Source organism: Chenopodium album, chromosome 14, assembly GCF_948465745.1.
Source record: "Chenopodium album chromosome 14, dcCheAlbu1.1, whole genome shotgun sequence".
Lineage (NCBI taxonomy): Eukaryota > Viridiplantae > Streptophyta > Magnoliopsida > Caryophyllales > Amaranthaceae > Chenopodium > Chenopodium album.
The window spans coordinates 3633293-3654511 of NC_137847.1; the positions used below are offsets into that span (position 1 = coordinate 3633293).

The 21219-nt window shown below is 33.5% G+C and overlaps 3 protein-coding genes, 1 long non-coding RNA gene and 1 pseudogene across 7 annotated transcripts; 1 reads left to right on the plus strand and 4 right to left on the minus strand.

The window, feature by feature from the left end:
* Positions 1 to 281: 281 nt before the first annotated feature.
* Positions 282 to 2816, minus strand: LOC145579878 (protein ABIL3-like; annotated as a pseudogene). Its single transcript, XR_014099237.1, has 8 exons — positions 2561 to 2816; positions 2255 to 2337; positions 2027 to 2174; positions 1816 to 1918; positions 1673 to 1706; positions 1049 to 1206; positions 891 to 958; positions 282 to 808 (listed from the first exon to the last, which is right to left on the minus strand). The product of XR_014099237.1 is annotated as a protein ABIL3-like (transcript).
* Positions 2817 to 3576: 760 nt separating this feature from the next.
* LOC145579876 (proteinaceous RNase P 1, chloroplastic/mitochondrial-like) lies at positions 3577 to 7238 on the minus strand. Of its 3 annotated transcripts, XM_081637170.1 has the most exons (8): positions 7129 to 7227; positions 5456 to 6492; positions 5284 to 5373; positions 5005 to 5186; positions 4763 to 4883; positions 4481 to 4549; positions 4253 to 4391; positions 3577 to 4112 (listed from the first exon to the last, which is right to left on the minus strand). In XM_081637170.1, exons 2-8 carry the CDS (start codon positions 6482 to 6484, stop codon positions 4105 to 4107), a joined length of 1638 nt encoding a protein of 545 aa, XP_081493296.1. In that variant the 5' UTR covers positions 6485 to 6492; positions 7129 to 7227; the 3' UTR covers positions 3577 to 4104. The 3 variants fall into 3 exon arrangements, with proteins under 3 accessions (XP_081493296.1, XP_081493295.1, XP_081493294.1); XM_081637169.1 differs by having other exon boundaries at positions 3577 to 4109; positions 5456 to 7238; XM_081637168.1 differs by having other exon boundaries at positions 5456 to 7238.
* Positions 7239 to 10580: 3342 nt separating this feature from the next.
* Positions 10581 to 11390, minus strand: LOC145578599 (uncharacterized). Its single transcript, XR_014098890.1, has 2 exons — positions 11143 to 11390; positions 10581 to 10867 (listed from the first exon to the last, which is right to left on the minus strand). It is a non-coding gene; the product is annotated as an uncharacterized LOC145578599 (long non-coding RNA).
* A 3290-nt stretch (positions 11391 to 14680) lies between these two features.
* LOC145579879 (polygalacturonase QRT3-like) lies at positions 14681 to 20094 on the plus strand. The gene is made up of 3 exons (XM_081637171.1): positions 14681 to 14993; positions 15099 to 15338; positions 18679 to 20094. The coding sequence occupies exons 1-3, from the start codon at positions 14760 to 14762 to the stop codon at positions 19723 to 19725; spliced, it is 1521 nt and encodes a 506-aa protein (XP_081493297.1). The 5' UTR covers positions 14681 to 14759; the 3' UTR covers positions 19726 to 20094.
* Positions 20095 to 20234: 140 nt separating this feature from the next.
* Positions 20235 to 20887, minus strand: LOC145579880 (ferredoxin-2-like). The gene has a single exon (XM_081637172.1). It carries the CDS (start codon positions 20818 to 20820, stop codon positions 20374 to 20376), a length of 447 nt encoding a protein of 148 aa, XP_081493298.1. The 5' UTR covers positions 20821 to 20887; the 3' UTR covers positions 20235 to 20373.
* Between the last annotated feature and the right edge of the window lie 332 nt (positions 20888 to 21219).

Here is a 21219-nt window from a genome sequence, read left to right on the forward strand (position 1 = left end):
ACTCACTATCACTAGATTCGAAACATTTATAAGTTTTAGTAGGTTTATTGTGAGCTTATTGTTTGATTAGACATAGAAAGCATTACTCTATGTAAAAGTTATGATATCAAGAGAGTTTCATTCCTTGAGATGGACCTAAATTTTTTCGGTTAAATTTAGGTGTTTACGAGATGATCCTACTTGAATATGCTAGGTAATTTAAAAGTCATTATCATATCGACGTAAGTCATTGACAACGTCAAAAGTGTAGAGAGTCAACAACATAAGAAAGTATACTAAAATTTTAAAACAGAATGTAATGGCTCGTCTCTTTGACATCTCAAAAGGCACTTAATTGGTTGATATACAAACTTACACATCCCTGAAATTTGAAGGGGGTAAACAAAGAGAAGCAATATGTAATGGAAATGTTAGAACAATCTTTAAAACATCCCAAAAGCAACATTCACTGGATCATAATATATAGCATATATCCACAAGTACAGTCGTATCATTTACATGTTTATGCAGTGTTCATCCTCCATGCCCCGCTTCTGAGTTTATGCGACGTTGCAGAGTTCAAACAGCTTACAATCTTGCAGGGAATGTGTTTAGCTGGGTGACTGATGTAAACAACGGTATATTTCCATAAAGATAAACGACACTGTTCTACAATGAAAACTCGAAATGAAGCTTAAAGTTTAAGCCTAAGCAATCTTGATGCCCCCCTTTTACTTCTTCGAGGAACTGATATGATTTCTTCATCGTTCACAGATTTCCTCTGTATTGACAGTAGTAGTCTTCTGATCCCACTGGGTTTCCTATTATCCTACAATTTCAAGCCGTAAACAAAGGTCAGCTTTCTATGAAAATGTTGTTGTAAGAACTATGAAACCACAAGTAACATTCACCTGGAAATGGAAAGAAGGATTCCGAATCAACTTGGGTGCAACAGAGAATCCTTCACGAACGGGCATGACTAATGTACAAGAGATGCATAAACGTGTTAGATCATAGACCAAAGAAGCATGAAATCAGAATTCAAATTAAAAACAGAAAAGTGTGTTACCAGTGATTTCTTTGGGTGCAATGTCAAGTGGTGACCTTGGACTTGTACCTAGACGAATCTTGTTAAAGCTTGTATACATGAAAAGTGGCATTTCTTCAATAGTCTTGAACTCAGGCTCACTAAGAACTCCTTTGATATTGGTTGGCTTATTAGGTTCCCTAAATAAGCACAAGATCTCATAAAAGTGTACAATCCTAATATGCAGTTTACCAAAACTATTCTAGCAATTTAGAACCCAATGGTTGTGTTCGCTCAAAGAAAATAAATTGAACTGAATAATACTGCTTTCATCTTTGTATTCCTGTGATCAATTCCTCGGTAGAAAAAAAGATGGGGAGGGGATGAAGGGCATGAGAATAGGAAGAAGGTGTAGGGAGGAAAATGTGGCTTCATAAAACAAAAACACTCCCGCATCCCACCCGTGGGAAAACTATTTTCAACCTCAAAGAATCACATTCCACCCTCCCTCCCTTTACATATCAAACAGAGGTATATGTGAAAACAAATTTTCATAGAAAATAATTTTCCTCCTAATTCCAACCAAACACTAAAACAAAGCATAAAAGCATGTACACAAATTTTTCTTACAAAAATCCACATAAAAAAAGACTCGAGAAAGAGTACCTCAAATCCAACCTCAATTCTTTACTTGAATCAGCTGTTTTAAAAGCAAAAAAACATCAAATAATTAGTTCCAGTTTCTTCTCATAATCATAATCGGAAAACATTTATAAAAAGACACACACGCGCGCGCACACACAACGTACATGGTGGTGAGATATATCGAGTGTAATATCTTGGCAAATCCTTAGTCCACCGTATCTTAGTCAGGGTGAAGTTGTGATTGTACTGATCACATGAATCAAGTTTCTGTTCCAACACCAAGTAATCGATTTTACAACACAGAAAAAAATAAAAAAGACACTAACATCAGTACTTAAGCAGTTATAGAGAAAGTTTAGTCTTCATATTACTAACATGTTTAAGACAATTAATTCGTTGCTCAGTTTCATTGACGCGGTCACACTTTTGTATGCAGCCATCAAGATTAGCAGAAACACTTCCAAGGTGATCAACAACTGTAACAACTGCTCTACATAAGTATTCTTTTGTATTCTCCAAAACTCTGCATCAACCAAAAAACTTAGCATTATTATACACAACCCCCTTCACTTTCTGCAAATGAATTGAAAAACTACGACTTACATCGCCTTATCCTCGGAATTCTTATATGATTTCTCACAATAATCAGCAGCAGTATGGATCTGAGCCCTCAACTCTTTTAACTCCTACCAGTTTAAATGAATTAGACACATAATTAACCAAACATAAACAAATTAATATACATGACAATATAATAAGCTTTCAAAGTTCTGAAAACTGTCAGAAGATTAAGCCTAAAACACCCAAGAAATAAAATGATATATGCAGCGCTAAGGGCTAACTGTAAGACGCGAGTATTAAAAACAGTTAACATTAACTAAACATAAATAACGCCAATCGAAATCATACCTTAAGAGACTTGAGGAATCGAAGAGAGTCATCAGAAACAGCTCCAAGATTGTCATTTGCATGGATACCTAACTTCAACATTCTCACTCAATCTTTCTCTCTTAGTTTTCAAGAGAAGATGAAGAATAGTACTTAGTATATATTATGAAGAAATAAAAAACTGTAGTATGGAGTACAGTATTAAACTGTTATATGGTTCCTTTAATATTTTCTCATCCTTCAAAAATGATTGACGTGTGTTTTCTGGTGATAGGAAGGAAGTTTAACAGGAAACTATAGGCTCGTGATTAATCTGGCAGTTTGTGACAACAATACAACAAATGCATAGAAGTAAACAAAAAAACACATGGCCCCAAAAATCCACTTCTTTAACCATTAATGCTAAATAATTCTAAATAATATGAAGCACCCGTGAACTTGTGTTTTTTCACCTTGTCTTTGTCATGATAACTTGAAAAGAGGGTAAATTAATCATTATTTTAGCATTTAAATATTCCTTAAAAAATCGAAATTGAAAAAAATATTCACTAACAACATTCTATGAAATACTGTAGAATGCTATACTATTCTTACAATTCTATGTGTTACACTGCACATATGTATGTTCAAGTAGAGGAAGTAACAAACCAGTCCGAGTGTCGAGTGGGATGCAGACTACACTAGACTAGATCAGACTAGGCGAGGATTCTAGGGTAATAAAACATAGGCAAGAAATAGATAAGGTTTTGGATGGACTGGTCCATTTCAAGCTCATTATTTTGAAGTTTTTTCAATGGTTTGAATTTTTTTACTAGAAGAAAAGCTTACTCAGCTGAGCCCAGGCCGGAAGTGGGCTTAGTCTAGGCTGTTATATTAAATAATCTTGAGCCCATGGACCGCACTGCATGGTAACCGTTTTAAATCTGGACTGAGCTTTAGCCGGGCTGAGGCCATGTGTGTTGGTCCTTCACCAACCCCAATGGTGTGGACGTGTGATGACCTCAATGTACAAGAGTTGTGAAGATGCAATGTAAAAATTCTTTGTAGTATAAACTTTGGAGAGAAATCCAATAAGATTCTCCAATATATATTGATAGAAAAAGAAGAGCAGCTGCTGAAATTTACAGTTCCTTGAGCTAACTCATGTAATGACACTAAGATGCTATTTCCACAATCCTAAAATATGTGTTCGCCAATAACCTAGAATGTAAGAAGCTTCAATCTAGCACAGCATCAGGAATTGGCGGTTGCCAAACCAGAGAGCAAGGACAAGTAATATTTCTCCATACCAGATACATCAGCAAAACTTTTAGCTTCACAAGATATAAGATTGCTGAGTTTGAGTTTTCCAAAATGTGAAGAATAATCGTGTTAGGTTATATCATGTCATTTCTGAAAATTTATCACACACCCAGCACGATTCTCAGCAGCCCTTTATAGCATTCAAGAACGGGAGATGGTCTGATTTTGATGATGAAGATCCTGATAGCGTATTTCTGAGATCTCTGTGACTTACAGGAACTACTATGTCAGTTTCCTTCTTACAACAAGCTGCTGATGGAGCTTTAACCTGCTAACAAGAGTAAAAATTTGAGCTACTCTATTGCCTTTGGTCTTTGATATCCTCTTTGGAATCTAAATAAAATAAGTTTTATTAACTCCTTAAAGGAGAAACAATAACAGCAGTCGTGTCTCAGTAAGTTCCAGGATTACCTTCTGCTGAATTTGCTCCAACTGTGCGACTCTGGCTTCCGATATGAGAGTTTGGGCGTGTGGCACACAACCATGTTCTATCTTCTTCATATTGGTGCTCTGAAGCAATGGGAATATGCCAATGGCCGCTCCCTGATTCCTGTTCAGAGCCCAAAATTCAAAACAATAAATACAAAATATTATACTAAAATTATTATTATCTGCAGCAAAGATAGAGAAGATTCTAACCTGGATAACAACAGAACATGGTGGTGGCATGTGAAAAATAGGGCCAATTTCTGAGAAGCTAAACCGAACCTTCAAACAGAAAACAGAGAAAATCAATGAAACCTCTACTTAAAGATATGTACTTTTCCTTCTTGAGAGACAAATGGGATAAAATTTCCTCGACAAATTGAAGCGAGATGTAATAGAAGAGTAGTTGATCACTTAGGCATCCTCAGGTCTTGTACAAAATGATTTCAGTCTTGATTAAAAAAGGTTCATTTGAGTTTGCAAAGCTTTGTTCACCTGGTGCCTTTCTTTCCATTTAGGAAAGAAATCATTTCCTAGGAGCTGGAATGTATGGTCTCTCATCTCGTCATTAGTCACAAGTAGACACTTAAACTTTATAGCTGCATACAACCAGTACCTGCAAAACCAGTTATTAATAACACCAATTTAGAGCATGTAAAAATGTGGAACGTCAATTGCCCAAAATAGAATTTCCAGATATAGACACAAACTGTCCTAATGAGAAATAACTAACTCACCAATCATCATTTGATCCAGTTGGTGTCGCATAAAGGGCATCAGCATTTTTCCATTTTTCAACATATTCCTTATTCATAGGTTTATCTAGCTTGCTTCCAGTAACTCGCCTATTGTGCAGAATGATAAGTGGCCACTTTCTAGAAGGAAGAATTTGGCGCAACCCATTCACAATAGCATTTACCTGCAAGCATCATAACCTAGGTAAGAGCAAATAATCTTTGATGATGGAGGAAGATAGAATTTCAATCAAACGGGGGAAAAGTTGGTATAATACATGCCTTCCCAGGTTGGAAGTTTCTCTGACTGAAGAGACCAACATTAGCTGCATCCACTACCGCCTCAAATGGACCATAGTAGTCTAGCCACCTCTGCAAGGAACATTCCCAATCAAAAATCTGTGTAATAAACCGTTACATTATGAAAGATATAGAATTGCTATGAGTCCCATACTTGAAACTTTTGGAAGCTTGAATGCTTCTCTCTCTTTGCTGCTATAGCTGCAACTGATTCAGCAAACCTCTCTGTTTCATCAGGATCAAGGTCAATCAAGGCCAACTTTTCCCCGCAACATCTACATAAACCATCAACTCCGATGGAAGTTCGTGAGACACTCCATTTTCCTCTACCTAACCATCCTTGTCCATGCCACCCACCACCAACGTTTTCCATTGTTTGAGTAATCATATCATGATCCCACTTTCTTTTCCCAATTCTCGATGCTTGTTTGCTATTAAACCATTTTTCAATCAAATCTGCAGTAGAAGGTGAGACAAACCTCACTACTGTTCTAAGCTTATGCAACACATAATACACTCGGTCAGCTTTACCAGCTTCAACACTTACTCTAAGCAGTGCCTCCAGTTCAGGCTCTTCTGGATAAACACCATTCTCCAACATGTGTTTTTCGACTGCAAAGGCTTTCTCAATATCTCCATTGCTGGTGAAAACAGATAAAGCAGGACCATAAGACCTCAATTTTGGGGTTATCCCAATTGAAATCATCTCCTTTACCATATCAAAAGCCTTGTCTCCGTCACCCACGCCCATTGCCATTCTAGCAACTGAAGTCAAAGCAGCCTCATTCATCTGCACCTTATCCAAGCACATTCTCTCATAAATTTCAAACCCTTTTTTACGGGCATACTTCTTTACATCATCACTTACCCTAATCTCATTTACTTCTAACTTTTGAGTTTGATCCTTTCTATCTCGAGCTTCATCATCTATATCATCGTCTTCCTCCTCACCAGAGTCATTTGTCCCATCTAACTTTTGAGAGGGAACTGCATCTAAACTCCTACTGCCACTACCACTTTTAGCCGGTCGAACAACCCCCATTGCAGCACTAGAACACAGATACAAGAGCACAGTATAATGGTATTGCCCCATCTTTATCCCTTGCTTAACTGCCGAATCATACAGCGAAATTGCACCCAAGACATCACCCCTTTTGGAGCACATGTCCAAGCTATTCCTCATATGAAACTCTGGCGAATTAACAATACACTTCTTAGACAATTTCTCCTTCTTCTTTACCTTAGAAGCATCACCACCATCTCTAATGGCACCTCTATCTACACTTCTATTAACAACTTTCGACATTGAATTAGCATCTCTAACACTTCTAGAAGAAACCCCAGAACCCTTTTGACTCTTTTTTTCAAAACCACTATAATCTCCCTTAACATCCTCCACATTACTATTTATAGCAACTTTTCCCACAATCTCCTCCATTTTTCTCTCCCACTTTCTACTTCTCCTCTTAGCAGAAGAAATTTCAGACCCATTTTCAGTTCTTTTCCTAAAATTCAATTTTCCACCAGAATTTCTATTATTCTTGCCATAATCTACAAACCCTCCCCCATTTTTTTCACCCTTTTGGCCAGAAGATGAAGAATACCCAGAACCCAAATTATCACTAAAATCTCTAAAATCTACAGTTTCAGTTGAAGAATTACAGTCCAATCTAGAGGAAGATTTAGAATTAACAGGGCTAATGAGAGTTACAGGAGCATTAACCAAAAAGAAAGGAGATAACTTGAATGGAGGAAGGGCATGTTTGGGAGATGAAAATGCAAAAGAATGGTGGGATTGGGGAATTGAGGAAGTAGAGAAACACTTACAGAGAGTATGAGAGAGAAGTTCCCGCCGTTGTAGTGTGTTGAAGGAAGAAGCCATTTGTGGCCGTTAACTCATCTTGCTGCTTGGGATGACATTCGTATTCTATAGAGTATTCTATCATATACTTCTTCGGTTCTAAAGTATACGAATAATTGCACTATTTTGACTTTTACTTTTGACGATCATTCATTAAATATTTATATTTACGAGTAGCAAAATTAAGGGTCTATTCTGTTCTGCTTAATTTTAGTTTAGTTCAGTTCAGTTCATTTTAGCTCTAATCAATTTAATTCGGCTCAGTTTAGTTCCTAATTTCCTTTCTCTCATAAACAATCATTTCAATTCAGTTCAGCCTCAATCAGTTCAGTTTAGTTGTTTTCAGTAAATCAGAACAACAATGAGAAAAATTACATAAATTAAAAAAATAAATAAAATAATAGTACCATCATTTGTTGGTTGAGTTTGTAAAAATTACTTCAACTTGGTTTTCTGGTGAGAAAGGCAATTTCCCAAGCGTTAAACTTCGTTTTTTCATCTATTTTCATTGTAAACTTGCTTGCACAAAGTTTACTCTCATACAAAGTACTCTATCCATTTCACATTGTTTGTTTGGACTTCCTGTGGGCCCACGTTCATTAAATACGAAAATTACCAAAATGCCCTTACTTAAACCCAAAACAGGTTAATTCCATAATCATGCACAGCACGTCTCCTAGTAGTTTATCCCTAGACCTAAGACTAGGCACCTATACCTACACCCCCTCCTAAACTATGCGCATAATACCCACTATTACACAGCAATTAGTACAGTACTTTTTTTTTAAAAAAAAAAAAAAAAAAAGCCACCATTTTCATTTATTCATTTCAATTTCTCTGCACATTCTCTCTCTCCTCACCCATTCTCTCTTTACATCATTTCTCTTCCATTTTCTCTCTCATCAAAAACTTTAATGGCAAAATTATTACAATATTATCACAAGAAATCTTTCTATCACTATGAAATTCAACAAAACAAGACAAAATTTGAAAGAATAAGTTATTTGTTCAAATTTGGAACAAAAAAAGTATAGTTTTATTAATTTTTTTTATTGCGATTGTATTTTAGAAACATAATCGAAACATCAACATTGGTAACTGTATCATTGTAAGTATCATACTATTGTTTTAGTATTTTTTTTTTTTTGGCCAAAAACTAGTAAATTAAACCAGTACATTCTTCAATTTTTTTTTACAGAGCGAAGAAAACAGCAGTATTAATAATTAGTTTGTAGTGATTTTTTTTTGACAAATGTTCATTTTCATTTTGATAAATGTTCATTTCTATTTTGAAAAATGTGCATTTATATATAGTATACAGTCATTCACATAATAATGTAAATTCTTTTTCAAAGTTTGGAGTGGAAAATTATTTTGATGAATGTTCATTTTTATTATTGTAAGATGTTCAATTACATATTAGTATATAGTCATTCACAATTTTACATATTAACATTTTGATAAAACTTTATATCTGTGTCATCTTTTTCCCAATATTTCATGTTCATTTCAATTTTGAATTTCAATATATGTTTTTTCTCATATGAATATATGGTCAATCCCATATTGATAGCTTCAAGGGTTTATTCACGTATATATTTCATGTTCATTGATCGTTATCTTTCATAGTCATTTTCAAACTAATATATGTTCATTTATATATTAATAAATATTCGTTTTCCATAAAAATAGTTGATTATTTCCAAATTAATATATGTTCATTTATATATTAATAGATGTTCATATTGATCATGTCCATTGTTATACTCATCCACGATATGCAGATAAAAATTGGTTCATTTCAATACTTATATGTTCTTGTTCAAATCTAGTGATTTATATGTTTTTTTTATCTATTATGAATCGTGGATAAATTAAATTAGACCATGCAATAGCATGAAAAAATGAAGATGGCAAACAGCTAGAAAAAAAAAATCAAGAAGGCATGGAGTCGTCAAGCAACTCAAACCAATAACACAATTATCTTGAATTGTTCGAATTTGACCTGGATTAATATCCAATAGTTCATTTTTTGGTGAATACAATTTCATTTTGATTTTTATGAAGGGCGTAAACCTTTCTTTTTCCTTAAGTACTACTATAAATCATGTCCTTCAAAAGAAAATATATAGATAGTGTATATATATAATGTTCTTATTAGGAAAGCAACATGTTCATAAACAAAAAACTAAATATCCATAACAACTTGAATTGGTGATTTAGCATTAACAATTGTAAATTTTAAACCTTCACTAACTATATATATTAGAATATTTGAGAAACAAGTTATACTTTGTATGTCATAATTCATACAATATTATGTATTGTTTATTAATCATTGTCAACATAATAAATGTTCATTTACAAAATTAGTATAAACCAACAAAGAAATACTCGTATAACCTTAGCAATAAAATAATAAATGATACAATGTTCATGAACCAAAAAGCATATGATCAAAATCAATTACAAAAAATCAAACACCTAATAATTACCAAAACATAGCTACATTAAAAAATGTTCATTTATCATTACATAGATGAACAAATTTCCTAAACAACAAATTTGACATGCAACAATAAACGTTCTTCAAAAAAGAAAATGTTAAATCTTTAGATACTTGTTTTTTTTTTTAATAATAATCATTAGAAACTTGTTTATTTACCAATCGATTAATTTATTTGAAAAAGACATGTTAATCGCGATAAGAATTTTTTTGAAAGAAACTAATAAATCAATATTTTTTTTCATGAACATCTACCATTTCCCCACAAATTAATTAAAAAATAAGTACAAAATATATAAATTTAATACATTTTTCTATAATAATGGTTCACAATTAAAATGTTCAATTATAAATAATTATATGTTCATTTGAAAAACATTATATGTTCATTTGAAAAACATTATATGTTCAATTATGTAATAATTACATGTTTATTTATAACCATTATTAAAAAATGTTCATTTACAAAATATTGTATGTTCACTTATAAAGTTAAATACGTTAACTTATAAGAGTTATATATCTTTATTAAAAAAATAAAAAAAGGAAAAATCAATAAATATTAAAAAGAGGAAAAAATTAAAGAAAAAACACATTTATAACTTTTCTCTTTTTCTTCAACACCATAGCTACTAGGCCTGTTCACGGATCGGATATCCGATCCGAAATGAGATTTCGGATCGGATATCCAAAGCTTCGGATATCTAAAATTGATATCCGAATCCGATCCGAAAATTTCGGATATCCGATATCCGATATCCGAAATCATTCGGATCGGATATTTCGGATATCCGTTATCCAATATTATTGGAAATTGATTATGCCTATCTTATAAATTTCATTAACTTTATCGATATTGTATCATTAAGGCTGTAGTCTTGTACAATACTACGTATTTGAGCATTATGCCTATCTTATAAATCTCATTAACTTTATCTTTTTTTGCAAATTAAATTACCAAAAGACCATTAAATATCAATTGACAATTTGACATACAACTCTTCAAATTCTAAACAAGTAAACACTAAACAGTAGCATTTTAGTGTCTTGGAGTAGCTTCTTCGTAATTCGTATGGTCTTTTATTTGGATGAAGAACTTCTGTTTCTGATTGTAGACTTAAATTTTCTAGAATTTGTGCACCTTCCTCATTTGAAGGAGGACACTCTCACTCGTCATATCAACGGTTTCATCCATGGACCTGGAATTAAACACATACATTTACAAAATAAGAATCTGAATTCCCCAAACTGAAAACTAAATCTCACATAATTATTATAACTTAACCAGAAAATCAGATAAAAAAACTAAAACAATCCGAAATAGAAAACCAGAAAATTAAAACAAATAGATTAAAAAAAAAAAATTCAGATCGAAATACCCAACAAATACTAATAGATCGACAATCCAACAAAAACATCCAAATTAACAAGCAAACCAACAAAAATATCAAAACAATGAAATGCAAATACATACTGGAGAATAAGGTCGAGCATGGCGATTTTCTGAGCAAATGCGAGAAGAAGAAGATCCAAATGAATAATAAAATTAAGGGTGGCTGGGCATAGAAGGAGATCTATGTCGTGAGAGTGTGAGGGCCTAAATTCATTCCAGATCGAATTCGAACCCAGAAAAATTTGAAGTCAGAGGAAGGGGTGGCGCTTGAACATAGAGAGAGAGAGAGGGAGGAATTTAGGGTTTTTACTTTTTAGTGAGAGATTGAAATAAGGGGTTTTGTTTTAGGCATATTCAGTTTTTTTTTTTTAAAAATGTTTTCTAAATTCCGAATTTTCCCTTTTAATTTCGGATATCAGTTCGGATATTCGATATCCGATATTTGATATCCGACAATTTTCGGATATCGGATATCCGACAATTTTCGGATATCGGATATCCGAAAATTTGAAAATCATTATCCGAATCCGTATCCGATATCCGATTTTTCGGATCGGATATCCGATCCGAAATGAAAACTCGGATCGGATATCCTAAAATTCGGATCGGTTGCGGATCGGATTTTCGGATAGTTTTGTACAGGCCTAATAGCTACCTTATGAAGCTTCATATTTCTCTCTCATGATACTCATATCACAAGAATTCATCAATGGAGGGAGTAACTACATATCCAATTATTTACCACAATCCTCAATTACACTAAATAACTTCTAGATTTTAGTTAATATTCACTCTAGAATTTCATGATTTCATCAATAATTTCTTCAATCGAGGGGGCACCTCAAAGCAAGCTACCTCCCATGGAAGTCAAACACATCTCATAATCAAAATCACAACTTCAACCAAGTGAAATTAACCATCATAAACCCTACTATTTAATTAAATAAACACAAATATAATATAATAAGCAAATTAAATGTTTAAACATCAACTACTGTTGCCTCATCATCGTCACTACCACAACAAATCAGCAAAAATAGTCAATTTTGGATCAAATTATTCGAACAATTATTGTATTTGTTTGTTGAAATGGCTTCGCTGCGGCGGTGGAAAGCGGTGGTTTATCATTGGAGTAATACTCATGTGTACATAGGGGGATTGGGAATACTAATTAAAACGGTGTAGTTTGATAGGGGTGTAGGTAGTACTAAATACACCTGGGCCTAGGGAAAAATTTGTACACGTCTCCTAAGAAACCCTAGTATGGCCCAATAGGGCCTAATACGACCCATAACGGCCAAAACCCTAATCCTAACCCTAATCAAGTTAGTTAATCTTCTTCTATAAATACTAATCTACACAGATTAGCGAGGTAATGAATTTTCTCCACTCTCTCTCTCTCTCTACAAACTTTCTCTCTAAACACAGTTGACTGAATTGACCGTCAGAGGGGCTTTCTCGGTAACACCCCCCGAGGCAGTTGACTTTCGTTGTTTTGCAGAACTCGGTTTGACCAGGCGAACAGGCTCCCCACAACTCAGATCCCGTCATTCTTTTGCAGAAACACTATTTTTTCTGACTTATGACCATTTTTTCTCCCCGAAATTAACAGGCTTTTCAAGCCATTTTTTTACATGCTGGACTAATATTATAGCTAAAAATTAAATTAAGGTTGCCCAAAACCCATAAAATAAAAAACAAAAATAAAAAATTGACTGGGTAAGATCAAGCTTGAAATTCGGGCCAAAAAATCTGACCAAACTTGAACAATTTTTGGGCCAATTTGGGTTGCATAAGATCAGCAATAAAACTAATACAGTGGGTATTATCTCACAAACTAGACAAAATGAACCTAGTAATAACAAATTTATAAGATTTGTATTGAAAAATGAAAATCGTAATCTTTATATACCTTTGTTCATATAAGTTATGATACTTGGTTAGAGTATTTAAGTTATGATAAATTTTAAAATATTCCGATAAGCAAAAATCAAGTGAATTAAATGCACCATCAACTCTATAGGGAGAGGCTCATGTAAGAACACCTCTCTTATATGAGAACACTTTATATGTGAGAATACATGTATGTTCTAATATGTTAAGGTAGATGTTCTGAAAACAAACTATATCCATCATCCTCAACCTCAACATTCTCTCTTCTCTCCTCAACACTGCCACTGCCACCATCCCATGTCTCACAACGACACAACTTCGCCACCACTCTTTCTCGTCTTCCCACGCACATTTGTGATAAAAAATGTTAATGTTGCGGCTTCAATTTTAAACCCAACCTACCATCTTCAACCTCAAACATTCTCTCTCTTCTCCCCACCAACACTATCCAATCTCTAGCTCCTCCATCACCACCACCGCATGTTATACAGCCTTTACGCCGCCACCTCCACCACCAGCACTCTTTCTCTTCTTCCCGCCATCATGGCCACTACTCTCTCTCCCTCTCCCACTACAACCACCATCACCACATGCTCAAGAATTTCGTATGTTTTGTATCAATTTCTGAACAATTACAATTGAGAATTCAAGTTGTGAAGCTTAATCAAAGGTAAACCAAGCTTAATTGACAGTTTAATATGTGAAATCAAATTTTTTTTCATCCAAATCAATCAAATTGGGCAAATTATATAGAGTTTGAAATTTCAAGGAATTTTAATTGAATTTAAGAAACAAAACAACAATTCAACAGTTTTTTGTTATATTAAAAATCAAGAATAAATTGATTTTGAATCAATTCGTTGTAAAAATCGAATTTCAATTCGTCTTCAATATTAACGAATTATGTTCAAGAAAATTTAAGTATGTTTTAAAAACTGTTACATATGTTCTAAAAAATATTGCATATATTCATATTTGTTTTTGAGTTCAAAGTCTTAAAATTTGAGTATCGTGTTCCAATTAAAACTATATTCAGTAAAGCTAAGTTTATACTTCTAAGAAATATTACATATGTTAAGAATCTTTGAGTCTAGCTTTTAAATTTTTAGGCATTTTGTTCTTAAACAAAGTTTTAGGTGGATAATATGCGGTTATAGCTGGATAGTGGATATTACATGAGAGGGTCTAATGTTTGATATGTATCCGCCATATAGACAGGTATGGGTATGTTTAGTAGGATATATCCGCACCCGCTCAACCGGTTTGCCAATAACCTTATTTTTATACAAGTATATCTAACATAATTAAACACCACATAAGTCCCGCCACTTGTAAAGCACTAGATCCATAAAGCTGGAAGTTGGTAAGTAAGGGCAACTGTTTTCTCTACTTTTATTGTTTTTTCATAAAAAAGCAACAAGGAAGTTAATGCATCAAAGCAAAGTGTACACAAAATAAGAGAAATAGAAATAGGTTTTTAATCACCCAATACAATTCAAATAAATAATTGAATTAAATTAATACCAAAACTGACAAACTAACTAGTGAGGTGTTATGTGTATGAGCAATTAGTAAAAAGAGCTTAATCCCATATTCTTTGCTTAATTGTCTCATTTTTAGTTAGCCCCTCTTCTTTCCATGTCCCACCTTTTTTTTCTCCCCCAAAAACCATGTTATATACAACTATATTTATTTATAACCTATGCTTTTCATTCACCATATTTCTCTTTGCTTCTTCCTTCTCCTTTTGAACAACAACATCGAATTAGTAGTAGAGGAGAGCTAGCTAGCTAAAGAGTTTGATAATGAAAGCTACATTAATGACAACAAAAACTCTCCTTCTACTCCTTAATTGTCTTGTAATCATAGAATTAATCAGTCATCTTATGTTAATTGAAGTTTACGGGGCAAATAATAATAATCTTCGTAATAATGATCATCGTGATTTTATTAGAAGAAGAATGCAGGCTATTAAAGATTCTATTTCTTCACCACCTTCCTCATTAATCTCTCCTTCTCCTACCCTCGCTCCCTCCTCGGTAAGTTTTACTTAGTACGTAATAATAATAATTGGCTGCGCTACATAAGATATGATATACAACGGTTGCACTGAATAGGGTAAGATAATGATAATGATGGTGCAGGGTATGGTAGGGAGCACCCGTGTTTATCATGTGTCGACATATGGCGCAGATCCAACGGGGAAGAGTGATAGTACGGAAGCGTTAATGAAGGCGCTTTCGGATGCTAGTAAGAGTATAAGCAATGGTGTGTTAATAGATGGGATTAGTAATCTTGGTGGTGTACAAATTAATCTTGATGGTGGGATTTACTTAATTAGTCGTCCTCTCCAATTTCCTACTACCAACATTGGTAATATTGTGGTACGTTCATTTTTTTTTTAACTTCTTTATTATTCTGTAGTTCTATTTTTATTTCATATTATTTGCAATGATTAAATATTTTTTACTCGCATTTTATGTCAAATTGTTGCAAATAATATGTATTGAAGGTAGTATTATTGTTATATTTGTTACTATTATTATTGTTATTGTTGTTTGTAATGTCTTATGCTAATTTAAATTGGGATTTGATTAAATGTTTGTATTGAGTCGTCAAATCAAGGAGCGTATATAGTACGTGGTACTACTAATTTTTTTTTTACTTTTGTTGTAGTAAGGAGTGGTACAGATTTATTAGGGAAGGTTTTAGATATTTTGGTGAGTGAAACGACTTTTTTCTGAGGTAAATAAAAGTAGTGTGGAATGACGATAGATAGATTCTTGAATTTACTCTCGAAAAATGAGGTTATATGTTCAATGACGGATCGGACACGAGCCAAGAGAGAAAATTTTTGGTAAAGATGTTGAGCTACTAAGCTTTGACGAATATATACACAAAGATAATGTGTCTATAGTTCTATTATAAAGTAGTGATCAAATTAAATTCGACTTAACTTTGGACAAAAGAGTTACTATATGAAGTAGTTAACGTGTTCTATGTTTACGAGATGTATTAGTTTTTGTTTTGATTGTATGTTTTTTTTCAAAAAAGCCTAACATTTTGGAGATATTAGTGACCAAAATGACTCATAATCTTTTGGTGTTATTATCACAATTATGATAGTTTGATATAAGGAGTAATAAAAACACACAAATTAGAACAAACTTGAGTTTGACGGCAATAATCTAGCCATCAATCTATGATGTATTATTTGACGACAACTATTTGGGTTAGTTGAATGTTGGACTTATTACTGACTTTGCAAGATAGAGTAATTGTTAGACTTTAATGAGCTCTTTACTTGTTCATGTTTTTGGTCTGACGCAATTTATTCATGGTTTCATTTATTCTACTTCACCTGCCTCAGTCAAATGTGAATAAATTAAAGAGGTCATTTGGTAAAATAACTTAATTTTCTTGATCTTCTTTGCAATAATTCTTACATCAAAGACTTTGATGTGGAAAACATGTACAATTTGATTATGTGGTGTTTAAAGATAAGAAAACTATAAATTGTTACTATGTATAAGAATTCAACAAGTTTTATTTCTTTTTACTTGTCTCATTTGCAAATGGATGAGTAAAATTTTTTGTTGGATCTCGCAAATCACAATAATACTCTCTTAACTTGTTGTGGTGAAAACTTAATTGTACATGGAGTAATCAAGAAGTAAAGCATCTTATGCTCATAATTTTAGCATCACGGGCGAAGCAAGAAAATATGTCTATATTTTGGAAAGGACAATGATTTATTTTGTTTTATTTTTTTATATGCATAAAAGTGTTCCTTCGCGTCCTTTTCAAATAAAATAAAATAAAAAAAAACCGATTTAGAATTTAACCTAAGATCTAGATGAAAATATGAAAAGACTAATTAACCCTAAGCTAATTTGATTAGAAAAAACAAAATAAATTGATGACTTTTTTTTTAGCTACTTAGATTTTTTAATTTTTAATTTTTTTTATTTTTGCTAGAAAACTTAGTTAAGAGATTAATCAAAAGATCTTTTATAATATTGAAAACATTTTTCAAGAAAAATTGGAGTAAGTGTATTTCTAGAAAACCATGCTTGGAAATAGGAGTTGTTAGATTCTTTAGTCCATGGGTGTTGCAGTGAACGACGGCTGGACTAAAAAAAATACTACGTACAAAGTATCAAAATCTAGGAGTTGTAGTTGAACTATAATTACACTTTTCTCCATAATTGAAGTTTCTTCTAGTGACCTTGTCTTCTTCCACCTTATGTTTCAAAGGGTAACATCAAATTATTTAGATTTAATGCTCAAACAATAGAATTTAGGAGACCCGAATAGTGTTACATCAATAAAAAGATGTCTCATTGTCCCAATTTCGTGCATTAGGGATTTGATAACATCTTGCAAATACCAAGGTATGATCCATATACTACGTCCCTTGGGATTGTGTATAAATGTTTTAATACATTTTTTAATATGACATTTAATCATGAAAAACAAAATCTTGTGTCGATTACTATAATTATATGATTATGCTTTAAAAATTAAAGCTCTTAAATAATTAAAAACCATTATTACATTAGAAAAAGTTTTTTTTTTTTTTTAATTAATTTTTGTTTGACATAAATTATTATGCGGAGTATGTGAGTATAACAATAAATCTCAAACAGATGAAGTATATATTAAAAGAATACTTTTCTAATAACTAGATTGTTTAGATATAAAGGTGCTTGAAAGTAGGAAAAATAAATACATGGAGTATCAAGTTGGTTCACACATGCCATGTTGAATTTGTCATAGAAAGTAAATTCCTTTTTCTAAAGTAAGCAATTCATTTCTCGAGCAGAGTATATGTTGAACAACTATATTGAACAATCTTTCAATAGTTAGCGTAATTCAAACTTGTTATTAATTGGCACAAATTTCACCTAATTATTACCAAATCTTATGAGTAGTTTGTTGTAACGCATGCATACAAAGTTTTTTATTTTATAGATGATCGAATGCATTGATATATGAAGTAATTATAAGTGTTCATTTCATTGAAACATGTAGTCAATAAAGCTTCGTTGTAAGCGTATTAGGTTTCTTTTAATTTTGTTTAATTGCTAAAATAGAGATCATGGATTTCATGATCTTGGCATTTGAGATCTAATTTTCTTGTCTAGATTTAGGAGCTTTATTAGATGATTCATTTGAACTATAGTATTGTTTGTTATCGCCATAAGAGTTACAAGAAGGTATCTTCGGTTAAATTTTAATTTTAAATTAGATCTTATATACTTCGTACTCTAAAATCTGTATCACTCCTAGATTAGAGCAACAATTCGATTCATTTTCATTTTTCAATTAGGATTTGCTCTAGCCTCTTTAGGGGTTATAAGTTCCTTGGTCGCTCTTGTTATCACCTTAAGGGTTACAAGAAGATTTCTTTGGTTAAATTTTGGATTAGACATTTTATACTCCGTATCACTCCAAGATTAGAGTTATTAAAATGCTTGATCACTATGAGTGATTTATCGTTGCTTATCAAATGACAAATGTAATATATTACTATAAATTACAGAGTACTTTGTATGTAATTTTTTCACCTAACATGACATTCAAAATTTACGGATTTGCACCTCTTATGTATAATCCACTTGATTTTCTTTTCACATTGGGGAGAAAAACATTGAATCTTCAATTACATATCTACCTGAATTTGGCTATTATTGACCAACTTCATATGATTTTCTTCAACAGATGCATGGAGGAACTCTATTAGCATCAGACAATTTTGCAACGGATCGATATCTTATTGAACTTTCAGCATCACCCCCTTCTCAAATCAGTAAAGAAAACACAACTTCTTCAACAGATCAAAACCTTAGCAGCTCATCCTACAACTTTGAGTACATAACATTCAGAGACCTTATGTTAGATTGCAACTATAAAGGCGGTGGCATTGCTGTTATCAATACTCTTAGAGTTAGCATAGATAATTGTTACATTGTTCATTTTATGTCTGAGGGCATTCGAGTTGAGAGTGGACACGAAACTCTGATCCGAAGCTCCTACTTAGGCCAACATATCACAGCCGGGAATGATCCGGGTGAAAGAAACTTCACAGGCACAGCAATAACACTTATGGGAAATGACAACGTAGTGAATGATGTCGTAATATTTTCAGCTAATACAGGGATCATAGTATCAGGGCAGGCTAACCTTCTGTCCGGGGTGCATTGCTATAATAAAGCAACCGGGTTTGGAGGAACCGGAATCTATTTAAAGTTGGCTGGTCTAACCCAAACAAGGATTGTTAATTCGTACTTGGATTATACCGGCATTGTTGCAGAAGATCCGGTACAACTTGTTATTTCTAACAACTTCTTCCTAGGAGATGCATACATTAAGTTTAAGTCTGTCAAGGGTGTTGCAAATGGTGTCAATATCGTCGACAACATCTTTGCAGGGTCCGGAAATGGGATCGACATTGTACAATTAGATGGTCCCTTTGGAGATGTTGATCAAATTCTAATTGATCGGAATAGTGTCAAAGGGATGAATGCTAAGGCTACCATAGCAAAGTCAGCAGTTCAGGGGAATGGAAGCACCTACACCGCAGATTTTAATGGGATTCTTTTGTTTCCAAATCTCATAAAACATGTGCAGTATACACTAAGTACGAGTGGGAATGCCTTCCCTAATTACGCTTTGCGTAATGTGTCACAAAATCGAGTGGTTATCGAGTCGAGTGTGGCTGCTCCTACAAGTGTTTATGTCATGGTTGATCAAGGATTTGGAGGTTGATTGTAGTACCTAATTGTTTTGGTACCTGAGCAGTTCAATTAGGCTCCCATAGTCTAGTTCAAAACATAAAGTATCATTAGATTTGGTCACTACATCACGAGTCATCGTTGTGCGCAATCAAGAGTATAAAACTGTATTTTCTGAGTTCTTTACAAAAAATTGTACTTTAAGAGATGCACATAAATGGAAGAACTATGGGAAGAAGCCAAGGCATGGAGGATTTTGTCACTAGTGAATTTCAAGTGAGGATTAAGGCAACCTTACTTGTTTAGTTACTTCTAATTAACATTTAATCACATTTGAAACGCCTTTATCATGTAGAAAACACAACAGAAATTGTATTGAAATGAAAGCATTAATTTTCTTGGGAAGTATAGGCAGTGCAACATAGTAAAAACATTTTCAAGTATCTCAAAGAAATCATTCCATCCTATATTATATCCTATGAGTTCCAATATTACGCTACTAGATCTAAATTTTGATCAAGAATGATTTTGACAAAAATTGGATCACTAAAAATACTACTCCGTATCATAAAACAATCATTATGTAGAAACAAGTCAAAACAACCGCTCTCTCCATTTCAAAATAATTGATCGATTTCTAAGTTTCGTAAGTTAAACTTTGTTCACTTACCAGTACAAAAAATCAAAAACCAGTGAGCTCGGACTCTTTGTGAGTCTCAATAGTGACATCACTAATAGGATAAGCAACACAAGTGAGAACCCACCCTTCAGCCATCTGACCATCATCCAAAAAGCTTTGATCTGATTGATCTACACTACCAGAAGTCACCTTCCCGACACATGAGGAGCACGCACCTGCCCGGCATGAGTAAGGCAAGTCCACCCCATTCCCTCCTGCAGCATCCAAGATGTACTCATCATCGTCACACTGAAATTCCTGGGTACCTGAAGGTGTAATCAAGGTAACCTTATAGGCAGCCATCGCGGTCATCCTTCCCCCACGAGCACCAGCCTTGAGCCCAAACACGGCCTGGCCAATGTTGGTTGGGAGTGCTGCCATCATTGGCGGATTTTGCTGTTTTCGTGTCAGCGTAGCTGCTACCATTGTTGTTGCTGCTGCTGCTGCCATTGCTACTATTTTTGGCACAGGATTAATGAAAAGGTCGGTTTGTGCTGAAGGATGTAGTAGTAGAAGGGTGAGGTCTGTAAGACTTGATAAGAAAGAGTTTGGATGGATGCTAACAGATCCACCACGTGGCGGGTTGACATGGAAGCTGACTCAATTATTATCTGGTGTGTGGTTGGTTAAGGTTACAAGTTGGAGTGTGCCTACCATACTTTCATTATTGGCAATTTGGCATTATGCAGAGAAGCACCCCACTCTTGCGCGTTGTTCTAATACAATACACACACCATCACTTAGGAGTGCAAATGATAATTGGTGATCCACAATCTTTTTTTTTTGTAAGTAGATTTTCCTAATCATAAAAAATTTAATAAAATACAAATAAAGAAAAAAAAAAAGAAA

Excerpts from the sequence above, each read along its gene's own strand:
- LOC145579880 (XM_081637172.1), bottom strand. The coding sequence starts at position 20,820 with ATGGCAGCAGCAGCAGCAACAACAATGGTAGCAGCTACGCTGACACGA.
- LOC145579876 (XM_081637168.1), bottom strand. The coding sequence starts at position 7,183 with ATGGCTTCTTCCTTCAACACACTACAACGGCGGGAACTTCTCTCTCAT. Across the intron at positions 5,187-5,283 it reads GAAACTTCCAACCTGGGAAG|GTAAATGCTATTGTGAATGG; the intron begins GCATGTATTATA and ends TGATGCTTGCAG. Across the intron at positions 4,884-5,004 it reads ACTGGATCAAATGATGATTG|GTACTGGTTGTATGCAGCTA; the intron begins GTGAGTTAGTTA and ends CTGGTTTTGCAG.
- LOC145579879 (XM_081637171.1), top strand. The coding sequence starts at position 14,760 with ATGAAAGCTACATTAATGACAACAAAAACTCTCCTTCTACTCCTTAAT. Across the intron at positions 14,994-15,098 it reads CTACCCTCGCTCCCTCCTCG|GGTATGGTAGGGAGCACCCG; the intron begins GTAAGTTTTACT and ends ATGATGGTGCAG. Across the intron at positions 15,339-18,678 it reads CCAACATTGGTAATATTGTG|ATGCATGGAGGAACTCTATT; the intron begins GTACGTTCATTT and ends TTTCTTCAACAG.